General features: G+C 39.8%; 2 protein-coding genes across 3 annotated transcripts in view; one reads left to right on the forward strand and one right to left on the reverse strand.

The window, feature by feature from the left end:
- Nucleotides 1-3,557, forward strand: part of N4BP2L1 (NEDD4 binding protein 2 like 1) — a 42,899-nt gene extending 39,342 nt beyond the window's left edge. Inside the window, exons 6-7 of the transcript XR_004228682.1 lie at nucleotides 3,143-3,348; nucleotides 3,480-3,557. The gene's annotated coding sequence lies outside the window, so the exon portion shown is untranslated. The remainder of the gene's footprint in view (nucleotides 1-3,142; nucleotides 3,349-3,479) is intronic.
- The window catches only part of BRCA2 (BRCA2 DNA repair associated), an 88,920-nt gene that overhangs the window by 10,512 nt on the left and 63,838 nt on the right, over nucleotides 1-14,570 (reverse strand). Inside the window, exons 19-24 of one of the 2 annotated variants that reach the window (XM_023208782.1) lie at nucleotides 12,631-12,786; nucleotides 12,070-12,214; nucleotides 6,430-6,551; nucleotides 3,743-3,941; nucleotides 3,357-3,469; nucleotides 3,125-3,263 (exon numbers count right to left, since the gene is read on the reverse strand). In XM_023208782.1, the coding sequence (XP_023064550.1) occupies nucleotides 3,125-3,263; nucleotides 3,357-3,469; nucleotides 3,743-3,941; nucleotides 6,430-6,551; nucleotides 12,070-12,214; nucleotides 12,631-12,786 (874 nt within the window). Of the gene's footprint in view, nucleotides 1-3,124; nucleotides 3,264-3,356; nucleotides 3,521-3,742; nucleotides 3,942-6,429; nucleotides 6,552-12,069; nucleotides 12,215-12,630; nucleotides 12,787-14,570 lie in introns of both variants that reach the window. The other variant, XM_023208781.1, reaches the window with a different exon arrangement.

Consider the following 14,570-nt stretch of genomic DNA (forward strand, 5'->3'; position numbering starts at 1 on the left):
TCCTCCTCCTCCTCCTCCTCTTTCTTCTTCTTCTTCTTCTTCTTCTTTTTTTTTTTTTTGAGAAGGAGTCTCGCTCTCTCTCGTACTCTGGAGTGCAGTGGCCGGATCTCAGCTCACTGCAAGCTCTGCTTCCTGGGTTCACGCCATTCTGCCTCAGCCTCCCGAGTAGCTGGGACTACAGACGACTGCCACCACGCCCAGCTAATTTATTTGTATTTTTAGTAGAGAAGGGGTTTCACTATGTTAGCCAGGATGGTCTCGATCTCCTGACCTCATGATCCACCCGCCTCGGCCTCCCAAAGTGTGGGGATTACAGGCATGAGCCACCGTGCCTGACCCCCTTTTCTTCATTCTGACTCTCAGCTGATGATTTTGTGCCCTGTTTCAGCGAGGAAACAGAAGCAATCAAAAGAGGTCCGTCACAAGTTTCCTCTTGTATATCAACTCTTCCACTGGTATCTGTACCTACATACTTTACTCTTTTTTCCTGTGATTACAGATCAACAGTCTCTACTGCTAGCTAAGGCCAATCTGAACAGAGCCTCTAGAGACTGTAGCACACAGTATCTGAGAACAGTGCCCTGCAGCTGTTTCTGCTTTGCTTCCATCTTGCATTTTACCTTCTTTATAGGATCTTTCTCATTAGTATACAGTATCTCATCAGTATGCTATTAGCACTTTCATCTGAAAAAGCAAATGTTCTCTTGATCCCAATTCCCCTTCCGGCTACTGATTAATTTCTCTTCTTCTCTTAAAGCAAAAATCCTCGAAATACCTATATTCACTATCATTCCTCCTTTCCCTCCATTTCCTTTGCGCCACTTCAGTCCACTGAAAGTGCTCCTCCACGGTGTTAGAGCCAATGATCAATTCTTGGTCCTCACTTCATTATCAATTCTATGAAATAGCATTGGGCAGACTTAACCACTCTCACTACTCGACAATTTTTTTTTCTCTTGGCTTTCAGCATACCTCACTCTTTCCAGCATTCCTCCAACCTCTCTGGCCATTCCTCTATTTCTTTTACTGATTCCTATATTGACATTTATATTTATATTTCCCTGCTTCTAAGTACAAAAAGCTTCAATCAGGTCTTCGATCTCTTCCCTCTCTATCTACTCCCATGCCCACAGTGACTTCAGCCAGTCTCATGGCTTTAAATGTCCCCTGTATGGCCGGCCGGGCGCAGTGGCTCACGCCTGTAATCCCAGCACTTTGGGAGGTCGAGGCGGTGGATCACGAGGTCAGGAGATTGAGACCATCCTGGCTAACATGGCGAAACCCCAACTCTACTAAACATACAAAAAAAATTAGCCAGGCGTGGTGGCGGGCGCCTGTAGTCCCAGCTACTCCAGAGGCTGAGGCAGAAGAATGGCGTGAACCCGGGAAGTGGAGCTTGCAGTGAGCCGACATTGTGCCACTGCACTCCAGCCTGGCGACAGAGCAAGACCCCGTCTCAAAAAAAAAAATGTCCCCTGTATGTTGATGACTCCCAAATTCATATCCAGCCATTCCTCTGAACAGACTCCTATGTAACCATCAAGCAGACGTTTCTACTTAGATGCCTAATAAGCATCTAAAACTTAACTGTCTAAAACTGAGCTCCTGAACTTCCCCAAAGACTTGCTTTTCTTTCAGTCTTTCCTTCTAAGTGGCAGTTCCATTCTTCCCAATGCTCAGACCATCCTGCACTGTCCCCCTACCTTCAAAATACAACAAGAATCTGACTGCTTCTCACCACTTACACTGCTTTTGTTTGGTTCATCTTCATCTTTTGCATAAGTGCTTGAAAGAGCCTCCAAATGGCTTGTCTGTACTCTTGCGCCCCCTACAGCCTATTCTCAACACAGCGGCCTGAATGATCCTGTGAAAACCTGTCAGACTGTGTCCCCCCACCTGGAATCTTCCTGTGACGTCCTGTCATCACAGGAAGTTACAGTTCACCCAGGGACCCCCACACAACCTGGCTCTTCACTGCCTCTGTCCCTGGCTGTTACTTCTCACTCTCTGGTCTCTGCCAGTGCTCAATGGTACACTAGGCATGATCCTGCTGCACCACGACCTTTGTAATTGCCTGGAAAGCTCTTCCCCACACGGCCACATGCCTCACCTCACTCACTCAACTCCTTCAAGTTTCACTCAAATGTCAACCTTCCAGGAAGGTCTCTCTCCTCACCTCTCAATCTAAAATTACATCCCTCTCTCTTCCCTAACATTACCCTCCCACCCACTTAATCTTTTTTTTCTGAGCACTAAAAAAAACTATACACATGTATGTTATTTATTTCTTTGTTTGTACTCTTTCTCCCCCAAACTCATAATGTAAGCTCTACGAGGGTAGGGATTCTATCTGTTTTGTTAATTGCTATGTACCCAGCACTTAAAACAGTGTCTGGTACATAACAGTCATTAAATAAATATCAATGAATTAAATAAAAGTTATCCACCTTCTATAATAACAATAAAATGTGTGAAAAGAGTCACCCAAATATGATCAAGATGAAATAAAACGGCATGGGAACAATGTGGCTTACTAATATAATATAGTCAAAGAAAACCCCACAAAGCACTAAAACATAACTAACCAAACACAAACACATTTTAAAAATGAGAAAATTCAAGAAAGCAAAAGAGAAAGAACAAAATTCCTAAGAAAACAAAACTCAACAAATAGAAGAAAACTCTTGAATTCTTCACAATAGGTTCATGCTGTTGAACTTAGTAAGACCATATATTCAATAAAATAAAAGCCTGACTCTGAGATAATAAACAGTCCTGTACAATGAGAAGTAGAGTGATGGCCAAAGCAATAAATTGAGGACATCAATATAACATCACAATGGGATAAACACATACATTAGAAATAGTAAGAAAACATAAATTGCAGAAAATAAAATTAAGGACAGTTTCTATAAAACTAAGTAGCACAGACTGGGATGTAAACTGTTACCCCTGAAATAATATCGAATTGCTTTTCATTAAAAATCTGAGGTTCCAAGAGGCTTACTTTCAGATCACTAGCTAGCAAATTTGCCAACTGGTAGCTCCAACTAATCATAAGATATTTTAAAAGACAATGTTTTTCAAAAGAATAAACAAAAAAATTAAATACATTGTGCATTACCTGTTTTTTTCACAACAGAAACTACAAATCCTATTAGGTCCACCTCAGAACAAGAGGGCTGAAAGTCTGGATCTAAAAATTTGCTGAAGTGAAGGGGCTCCCGTGGCTGGTAAACCTGAAATAAAATTTCATCTGAAACCTACAGAAAACAAAATAAAAATTCAATATATGGAGATTCCAAAAACTAACAAGCACTTATCAAAACTGAAAAATCACACTGAAAGGTTTGTACCGGTAGTTGTTGATACTGAGTTTTTTTTGTCGCTGCTAACTGTATGTTAGCTCTTCCAGATTTACTTTTAGATTTTGAAGTTGCAAGATGATAAATTCTATATCTCTTTCCTTCTGTTAACAGAGAATATAAATCTGATGATGGACGCCAAATACTCAAAATAACTGTTTAGAGAAAGATGCAATGGAAGAAGTGATTATCATTTAAATTTTTATTTCAAAATAAACACAGATCATCTTTTATATTGTCTCTTTGTAGGCGTTGGTGGTTTTTGCTTCTCTGTTATAAACTAACTTTGTACTTTATCTGGATTTATAATCATTTTGTTAGTAAGGCCATTTTTTAACTTAATAAAACTGATAAAAACAAAGCATTTACACACTCACCTGAATCTTTTTCTTTTTTTGAATAGCTTACAATACGCAACTTCCACATGGTTGTGACATCTCTTGATAAACCTTGTTCCTTTTGTTCAGCAGATTCCATGGCCTTCCTGATTTCCAACTGGATCTGAGCTTGTTTCTTATCATTCAACATTTGCCTGTGATTATTCAAGGCTCTTAACTGCTCTTCACTGAAATAACCCTGTGACCATTTAAGATATTGGAATAAAAAGCAATTAAAACAAAAAAGTCCCATCATTGTAACCGGATCGCTTTAAACGGGACAAATACAACAAAATTAGAGCTCATCTTCAGGGTGTGGTTAATGTAATCAGTTTCTCACATAGTATTCTCAGGTGCCTCAAACTGTTAATAATTCTGTTTCCCTAAGGCAAAAATGATCCTCCAATTATAAATATACTCTAATAATCATAATCATCACTAGCTGCATTACAGATGGCTAACATTTGAATGCTCATTATTTTGAGAAATAGATTTATGTGTAGTAAATGTACTAATTCATTTAATCTTCACAACAATCCATGAGGTAGGTAATATCATTGTTTCCATGTTGCAGGTAAAACTGAGGCACAAAGAGAACAACTAATTTGCACAAACCACATAGGCAGAGGTTGGCCCCAGAACTCTGATTCTTAGCCCTGGGAGTATAATTTCATTAACTGTTAAATAGTAGACACAATTTAAAACATATATGTACTAAACATACTTTTATGTTTGCCTCTACACTTCTGTCCTACTCACTTTAGCAAATTTCTACCTGTACCTCTTGGGAATCTTACCCAGTGTAACAAAAATAAACAGACAAATCAATAAACAAATAAAACAGGAAATGGAATTTAGACATGTAACATACCAGACTGCTGCTACACTTTAGGATATTATACATCTTAATATCCTAATCTATACTGGGAAGGGAGACTATCCAATCTCTGTATCTTATGGAGGTATAGAGATTCTAAATATGCAGGCAGTGTTTAAACCATTTTGTTGTAAAACCTGATTTCAGAAGGCCAACATTCAACATTGTTACTGAAAACAAATTCTAACAGGACTGTTTTAAAAATGGATGCCTATGTTCTCCTCAAAGAATTACAAACATAACTTTAAAAAAGTAAAATCTCATAGACTCATAGGCACTTAGAACCCTAAAGATAACCTACTCTTAGGTTTTCCCTTGATAGAAGGTGGAAATGAAGTCCTAAGAAATACATTTCTTGTCCAGTTACAGAGTGGCTGGGCAAGGCCCTACTCCAACTCTCATTCTGCTCCCTTATGTCCACACAAAAAAAATTGTTAAATTCTGTGGATGAAATTAAAGCTGTCTTCATGATGATACATAGAATGCACAAGCTTTGACAAATAACATTATAAAAGATAGAGGCAAATAATTTTTCAAGAAAGAATCATAAAGCCTTCATTTTCAGACCTACAGCAAGTATACTCACAAGTTTTAAAACTGGACTCACTTCTCACAGGGAGAACCCAAATTGTAACATTTCAGAACAGGAGGGAATTTTACTCAGTACAGCACTGCTTACATTACTGATGAAATATTGTTTATTTTGTAGTCCCACTATTTAAGAAATTCAAGGCTATATTCACAAGATTTATTAAGTCAGGAAGTAAATGAAATTAATCAATTAACAACCAGTAGTTTTGGTAAAATATTTGCTCCTTCCTATCTAACAAACTAATCTTAGAATTTGAATTTTTTTAGGTATCTACCATCTAAATATTTAGGAGGTAGCTTAATATATAAAATTATGTTCTAATAATAGTAACTAACATTTATATGGAACTTTTATATAGATTATTTATTTGATCCTAAAACAATATTTTATGCCCATTTAATAGCTTTTTTTTTTGAGACGGAGTTTTGCTCTTGTTGCCCAGGCTGCAGTGCAATGGCATGACCTGGGCTCACTGCAACTTCTGCCTCTCGGATTCAAGCAATTCTCCTGTCTCAGCCTCCCGAGTAGCTGGGATCATAGGCATGCGCACCACGCCTGGCTAATTTTGTATTTTTAGTAGAGACGGGGTTTCACCATGTTGGCCAGGCTGGTCACGAACTCCCGACCTCAGGTATTCTGCCCGCCTCGGCCTCCCAAAATGCTGGGATTACAGGCGTGAGCCACCGTGCCCGGCCAGCTATTTTATTCTCATTTACTTTGTTAATCAAATGAGAGTGCCACGATTCTAAAGCCTATGCTACTTCTAACAATTTAGAGCTTCTGAAACATTTCTACCGAAGTACCCTTAGGGTAGAGGATTATCAAGTATGCTCCAGATAGGACTTGAGAAACAGCTAAGAACATGGAAACTAAGCCATTACTTTGCAGATATTTGTTTTATCTTAAAAATAAAAAAGTTTTTTTTGCTTCAGAGTACAGGAGGGACAAAAATAAAACAAACAAGTTTTGCCTGTATTTTAAACCAAATTTATTTAATATATAAAATTCTAGAACCCTCCCATCCTCTACTTGGTATAGAGTTGAAAACGTACCACCACACTGGTTTGGCACATCACCGAAAATCCCAGAAATGTACACATCCCTTTTGAGAAATGCAGTATTTCAACATACTCCTTCCCATGATGGCCAGAGAGTCTAAAACAGCTTCCCACCTTGAATAATCATCAAGCCTCATTATATGTCCTGTTACTCTCTCACCTCAAGGTAAGCTGGGTCTGCTGCATTCTTCACTGCTTCGTAAAGCTCTGCACCATCTTGCAGAGCACGAACTTGCTGTCTTGTTAGTGCATGTGATGGTAAATATGGTTTTGCTGTGTTTTCTAAGAAAAAAAAAAGGATCATTAATTCACTAAACTGTAAATTTAAAGTAACTAAAACTAAAGAATCAAGCATAAAACACCCACAGAAGGGAGGTTTAAAAATAAAAGACTATATATCTGCTAAAAGTTTTTTCTCTTTTTTTTTTTTTTTTGAGACAGGGTCTCAACTTGTCACCCAAGTTGGAGTGCAGTGGTGTGATCTCGGCTCATTGCAACCTCTGTCTCCTGGGTTCAAGTGATTCTCCTGTCTCAGCCTCCCGAGTAGCTGGGATTACAGGCACATGCCAACACGCCCAGCTAATTTTTGCATTTTTGGTAGAGACAGAGTTTCACCATATTGGCCAGGCTGGTCTCAAAACTCCTGACCACAACTGATCCACCCACCTTGGACTCCCAAACTGTTGGGATTATAGATGTGATCCATGACACCCGGCCTGCTGTAAGTTTTCTAGGAAATTTTGAAACTAGTGTACTCATGGTTTAAAAGAAAAAAAAAAAAATTCATACAGAATTTAGTTACAGTAATATGTGAGTTAAGCATAGGTATCTTTGTTTTAATGTATTTCACTTTATTGAGTCTCACAGATACTGCTTTTTTTTTTTAAACACAAATTGAAGGTTTGTGGAAACTATGTTGAGGAAGCCTATTGGTGCCATTTTTGCAACAGTATGCGCTCACTTCACGTTTCTGTCACAGAGCTCTGACAGAGATGTATAGAGTGATTAATGTTATTTTCATGCCTCCTAACACAATATCCATTCTGTGGCCCATGGATCATGGAGTCATTTCAACTTTCAAGTCTTATTATTTAAGAAACATGTCTTATAAAGAATAGCTGCTATAGTGATTTCTCCGATAGATACGGGTAAAGTGAATTGAAACCTTTCAGAAAGGATTCACCATTCTAGATACCATTAAGAACATTAGTGTTTCATGGGAAGACAAAATATCAACAATAACAAGTTTACCAGAAGTTGATTCCAACCCTCATGGATGACTTTGGAGGGGGTTTAAGACTTCAGTGGAGGAAGTAACTGCATATGTGGTGGAAATAGCAAGAGAACTAGAATTAGAAGTAAAGCCTGAAGATGTGACTGAATTACTGCAATGTCACATTAAAACTTAAATGATGAGGAGCTTCATAAATCTCATTTTGAACTGTAATCCTCACGTCAAGGGACGGACCTGGTGGGAGGTGACTGGATCACGGGGGCAGTTTCCCTCATGCTGTTCCGTGATAGTGAGGGAGTTCTCAAGAGATCTGATGGCTTAAAAGTGAGAGTTCCCCCTTACTCTCTTTCCTGCCACCCTGTGAAGAAGGTATTTGCTTCTCCTTAATCTTCCACTACGATGGTAAGTTTCCTGAGGCCTCCCCAGCCATGTGCAACTGTGAATCAATTAAACCTTTTTCCTTTACAAATTACCCAGTCTCAGGTATTTTTATAGCAGTATGAGGATGAACTAATAAAGAGAATTGGTACCAGGAGTGGGGACTGCTATAACAATAACCTGAAAATGTGGAAGTGACTTTGGAACTAGATAACAGGCAGAGACTGGAACAGTTTGGAGGGCTTGGAAGAAGACAGGAAGATGTGGGAAAGTCTGGAACTCCCTAGAGACTTGTTGAATGGTTTTGACCAAAATTCTGACAGTGATATGGACAACGAAGTCAGGCTGCGGTGGTCTCAGATGGAGATGAGGATCTTATTGGGAACTGAAGCAAAGGTCACTTTTGCTATGCTTTAGAGCAAAGAGACTAGTGGAATTTTGCCCCTTAGCTAGAGATCCATGGAATGTAAAACTTGAGAGAGATGATTTAGGGTATCCTGTGGAAGAAATTTCTAAGCAGCAAAGTGTTCAAGGTGTGATGTGGTTTTTTCCTAGAAACACACAGTCATACGTGTTCACAAAGAGACGGTTTGAAATTGGAACTTATATTTAAAAGGGAAGCAGAGCATAAAAGTTTGGAAAATCTGCAGCCCGACCATGAAATAGAAAAGAAAAATCCATTTCCTGGGAAAGAATTCAAGCCATCTGCAGAAGTTTGCATAAGTAACAAGGAGACAAATGTTAATAGCCAAGACAATGGAGACAGTGTCTCCAAGGCATGTTAGAGATCTTCGCAGCAGGCCCTTCTATCACAGGCCTGGAGACCTAGGAGGGAAAAATGGTTTTGTGTGCTGGGCCCAAGGCCCCACTGCTCTGTGCAGCCATGGGACATGGCACCCTGCATCCCACTTGCTCTAGCTCCAGCCATTGATAAAAACGGCCAAGGTACAGATCAGGCCATTGCTTGAGACGGTGCAAGCCCCAAGCCTTGGTGGCCTCCATGTGGTGTCGGGCCTGTGGGTGTGCAGAAGACAAGAGGTGAGCTGTGGGAGCCTCTGCCTAGATTTCAGAGGATGTATGGAAGTGCCAGGATGTCCACGCAGTAGTCTGCTGCTGGGGCAGAGACCTCATAGAGAACCTCTGTTAGCACAGTGTGAGAGGGAAATTGGGAGAGAAATGTGGGGTTGGAGCCACCCCCAAGAGTCCTCACTGGGGAACTGCCCAGTGAAGCTGTGAGAAGAGGGCCATCATCCTCCACTGACAGCCTGCACTGTGTGGCTGTCACTCAATGGCAGCCCATGAAAGCAGATGCAGGGGCTGTAGCCTGCAGAGCCAAAGGGGCAGAGCTGCCCAAGGCCATGGGAAACCACCCCTTATTCAGCATGCCCTGGATGTAAGACATGGAGTCAAAGGAGATTTCAGAGCTTTAATGACTGGCCTGGGTGCGATGGCTCACTTGAGGCTAGGAGTTTATTTTTTTATTTTATTATTTATTTATTTATTTTTTGAGACAGAATCTTGCTTTGTTGCCCAGGCTGGAGTGTAGTGGTGCGATTTTGGCTCACTGCAACCTCCGCCTCCCAGGTTCAAGCGATTCTCCTGCCTCAGCCTCCCAAGTAGCTGGGATTACAGATGCGTGCCACCACGCCCAGCTAATTTTTGTATTTTTCATAGAAACAGGGTTTCACCATGTTGGCCAGGCTGGTCTTGAACTCCTGACCTCATGATCTGCCCACCTCAGCCTCCCAAAGTGGTGGGATTACAAGCGTGAGACCACACCCAGCGACGCTAGGAGTTTAAGACCAGCCTGGCCAACATGGCGAAACCCCATCTCTACTAAAAATACAAAAATTAGCTGGGCATGGTGGTGTACACGTGCAATCCCAGCTACTTGGGAGGCTGAGGCATGAGAATTGCTTGAAACAGGAGGCAGAGGCTGCAGTGAGCCAATATCTCTCCACTGCACTCTAGCCTGGACAACAGAGCGAGACCCTGTCTCAAAAAGAAAAAAAAAGATTCAATGATTTCCTGGCTAGATTTCAGACTTGCACGGGGACTGTAGTCCCTCTGTTTTGGCCAATTTCTCCCACTTGAGATGGGAGCATTTACCCAATACCTGTACCCCCATTGTATCTTTTTTTTTTTTTTTTTGAGACGGAGTCTCACTCTGTCACCCAGGCTGGAGTGCTGTGGCTGGATCTCAGCTCACTGCAAGCTCCGCCTCCCGGGTTCACGCCATTCTCCTGCCTCAGCCACGCGGGTAGCTGGGACTACAGGCGCCGCCACCTCACCCGGCTAGTTTTTTGTAGTCTTTAGTAGAGACGGGGTTTCACCGTGTTAGCCAGGATGGTCTCGATCTCCTGACCTCGTGATCCGCCCGTTTCGGCCTCCCAAAGTGCTGGGATTACAGGCTTGAGCCACCGCGCCCGGCCACCCCCACTGTATCTTGGAAGTAATGAATTTGCTTTTGATTTTACAGGCTCATAGATGGAAGAGATTTGTCTTGTCTCAGATGAAGACTTTGGACTTTAATTTTTGAGTTAATGCTGGAATTAGTTAAGAATTTCGGGGACTGTTGGGAAGGCATGATTGGTTTTGAAATGTGGAAAGGACATGAGATTTGGGAGAGTCCGGGGCAGAATGATATGGTTTGGCTCTGTGTCCCTACCCAAATCTCATCTCAAATTGTAATCCCCATGTGTTGTGGGAGAGATCTGGTGATAGGTGACTGGATCATGGGGGTGGTTTCCTCCATGCTATTCTTGTGCTAGTGAGGGTGTTCTCAAGAGATCTCATGGCTTAAAAGTGGCAGTTTACCCTGCACTCTCTCTTCTGCCACCTTATGAAAAAGGTATTTGTTTCTCCTTTGCCTTCTGCCATGGTTGTAAGTTTCCTGAGGCCTCCTCAGCCAAGTGGAACTGTGAGTCAATTAAGCTTCTTTCCTTTAGAAATTACCCAGTCTCAGGTATTCCTTATAGCAGTGTGAGAACAGATTAATACAGAGCTGCTTCTTATGGATGAGCAAAGAAAGTAGTTTCTTGAGAAGGAATCTACTCCTGGTGAAGGTGCTGTGAATACTGTTGAAATGACAACAAAGGATTTAGAATATTACATAATACTCTGATAAAGCAGAGTTTGATAGAATTGACTCCAATTATGAAAGTAGTTCTACCATGGATAAAATGCTATCAAACAGCATTGCATGCTACAGAGAAATCTTTCATGAAAGGAAAAGTCAATCAATGTTGCAAATGCCCTTGTCTTATTTTAAGAAATTGCCACAACCGCCCCAACCTTCAGCAACTACCACTCTGATCATTCGGCAGGCATCAACAACGAGGAAAGATCCTCCACCAGCAAAAATATTACAATTCACTGAAATCTCAGATGATCATTAGCATTTCTTAGCAATAAAGTATATTAAGGTATGTACATTGTTTTTTTAAGACACAATGCTACTACCACACATTTAAGAGATTACGCTATAGTGTAAACATTACTTTTGTATGCTCTGGGAAGCCAAAATATTCATGTGATGTGCTCTACTGTAATATTTGCTTTAATGTGGTGGTCTATAACCAAATCCACAGTATCTCTGAGGTATGCCTGTAAATGATTTCATAATCACTTATTTATGAAAATAGTATGATCTAGTGATAATTTTAAGCAAATAGAATATAAGGAGCAATAATTTCTGCAGATAACTATGGAACTATAAGTTCTATAGAACATGTTATATCTGCCATATAAATCATTAGGAAATGAAGAAAAACACAAAATCTTCAGCAACAACAAAAGGGAGATATGAAAAAATAAAATTTATGTCATATAAACATAAAAACACCACGATTTTTAATATTAAAATTGACACCACAATAGGTCCTAGTTCCAGGCATCATAACACATGAAAACTAATAACTACAATGACAAAAATGCAAAAGTCACATAATATAGGTAAGAATTCAGGAAAAATATTACAAATGGCTTAGGGAAAAATAATCTGATATTTCTGTCCTTTACTGCTATTCTTTCTCTAATACCAAAAAAGAATACTCCAGATACTAAAAAATAAAGTCAATTTATTACTCAAAATAAAAACAATTTACTCATTAAAAATGTTAAATTGAAAGTCTCTAAAACTTTGTTCTTATATTAGAAATAAAAATGTGTACCATATAACTATTTTACCTTCATGTTCTTCAAATTCCTCTTGAATTTTAGTGAATAAGGCTTCCAGTCTCTTTTGTTGGGCCTCCACATATTTTGCTGCTTCCTTTTCTTCCTCTCTTTCATTGCGAAATATGTATAATCCAGACGATGTCTTCTCCATCCACTGTAACAATGTGTTACACACACCAAAAAAGTCATATATATAACTTTCAAATTAATTGTATCAGGTCAGGCACAGTGGCTCACGCCTGTAATCCCAGAATTTTGGGAGACTGAGGTTAGTGGATCACCTGAGGTCAGGAGTTTGAGATCAGCCTGACCAATATGGTGAAACTCCGTCTCTACCAAAAACACAAAATTATCCGGGTGGGGTGGCGCATGCCTGTAATCTCAGCTACTTGAGAGGGTGAGGGAGGAGAATCACTTGAACCCAGGAGGTGGAGGTTGCAGTGAGCCAAGATCACGCCATTGCACTCCAGCCTGGGCAAGAGACCGAAACTCCGTCACAACAAACAAACAAACAAAAAAATAAAGTTTATCAAAAGAAAGAAATATATAAGTTTCAAGAATATATCATACCTGTATAGGGTATGCTCTTTGAATAATTACATCAACACAACCAACATTTCCTCCATCACTGAAAAGTGATGATAAGGGCAGAGGAAAAGGTCTAGGGTCAGGAAAGAATCCAAGTTTGGTATACCAGCGAGCAGGCCGAGTACTGTTAGCAGAAATCTGGACAAATTAATAAATATATGGATTTAGGAGTTAAATATGTATTCAATTCTATTACAGATATCATAAGTTTTCATTCTTTTAGAACTGCCTTAAAAATATTCACTTTAAAAAGTCTTAGGAAGATTAGTAAGACAGTAAGTAAAAAATGTATCAAAGTGAAAATATTTTCAAAAGAGAGTACTTCTCAAACATATTGTTTATACTGCTACAAGTTTTTAATGCTATTTAAATGTTTCTATTAGAAAACCGAAAAAAGGAACTTCAATTTAAACATAATAGTTTAAAATACACTTATTCACCCAAGCTTCCTAAAAAACCTACAGGGACAAATGGACAAAGGCAACTAGAGAGAATAAGAAGTGAGGCATCACCAAAATTTTAGAAGCTAAGAATTTGTGGAATGAGTAAATGACAAAGCAGCCTGAGAATGATTATGGTTAACACAGAGAGCAAATATTCATTGAACACTTACTAAGGTACCTGGCATAGTGTTAAGCACTTTATGTATATTAACAATTAATCTTTGGCCAGGCAAGGTGGCTCACGCCTGTAATCCCAACACTTTGGGAGGCTGAGGCAGGCGCATCACCTGAGGTCAGGAGTTCGAGATCATTCGAGATCAGCCTGGCGAAACCCTGTCTCTACTTAAAAAAAAAAAAAAAACGTAGCCAGGTGAGGTGGTGGGCGCCTGTAATCCCGGCTACTTGGGAGGCTGAGGCAGGAGAACTGCTTGAACCTGGAGGCAGAGGGTGCAGTGAGCTGAGATTGTGCTACTGCACTCCAGCCTGGGTGACAGAGTGCACCTCCGTCTCCAAAAAAAAAAAAAAGAAAAAGAAAAAGAAAAACAAATTTTCTTCACAATAGTCCTAAGACTCATCTCCATTTTACAGATGACGATAAAACTAAAGTGCATGTGAGAAACTATACAACTTGCCCAAGGTTATTCAGCCACCAAACTTGTTGTAAGGAGTTAATATGAAACAAAATAATTAAAGGAAAACATGCAGAAATTGGAGGCAATTTCTTCACAAGTACCTTGTGAAGGCTGGAGCATATGGTGGGGCTGAAAATAGGAAAAAATGGTTGACATTTTGTACAAAAGTAGTTGAAACACCAGATTTTCTTTCCTATCCCAAGTAGCCAGGTGGCTGTCCCTCCCTCATACTAAAAAAGAACCCAGGACCCTATTCTTGCTGCAGCATTAAAAAAAAAAAAAAAAAAAAAAAAGAAATGCAGGAGACTTTACTTTCTGGAGGGCTGAACCATACATACCGTGGACTCTGGAACACTAAGCAGACGCAGCCAGGGTGGGGGTGAGATGCTATTATTGAAAACAAAACTAAAATAAAATTTTTATGCTGAAAATGACTCTCCCTATTAATTTCCTTACTCTGCTCAATTCTTGGAACAGTCACTGATATTTGAGGGTCTCCTAGTTAACTAAATCACCACATTACTACCCTATGAGCTGACAAGCCTCACCACACATACAACTTGTGGATCAGTCAATGATCACCACTGAGGAAAGTCTCTAACCTGAGAGACTCAAACAGAGAAAGGTTTTCATTAAAAAAAAAAAAATGCAGGAAGCAGAAAAAACGAAAATGAAAACAAAACATTAATCATTAGCTTTAGAAAGATAAGAAGATACTGTATCTAGGAAACAAGAACTGAATGTCACAAAGAGAGAAAAACATTTAGGGAATAATAAAGGTCTCTTGAAAATTATGCTGGTAGACACAAATTCACTTTAAGAATTAGAAAAGGGCTGGGCACAGTAG

The sequence above is a fragment of the Piliocolobus tephrosceles genome, chromosome X (assembly GCF_002776525.5).
Source record: "Piliocolobus tephrosceles isolate RC106 chromosome X, ASM277652v3, whole genome shotgun sequence".
In the NCBI taxonomy this organism is placed as follows: Eukaryota; Metazoa; Chordata; class Mammalia; order Primates; family Cercopithecidae; genus Piliocolobus; species Piliocolobus tephrosceles.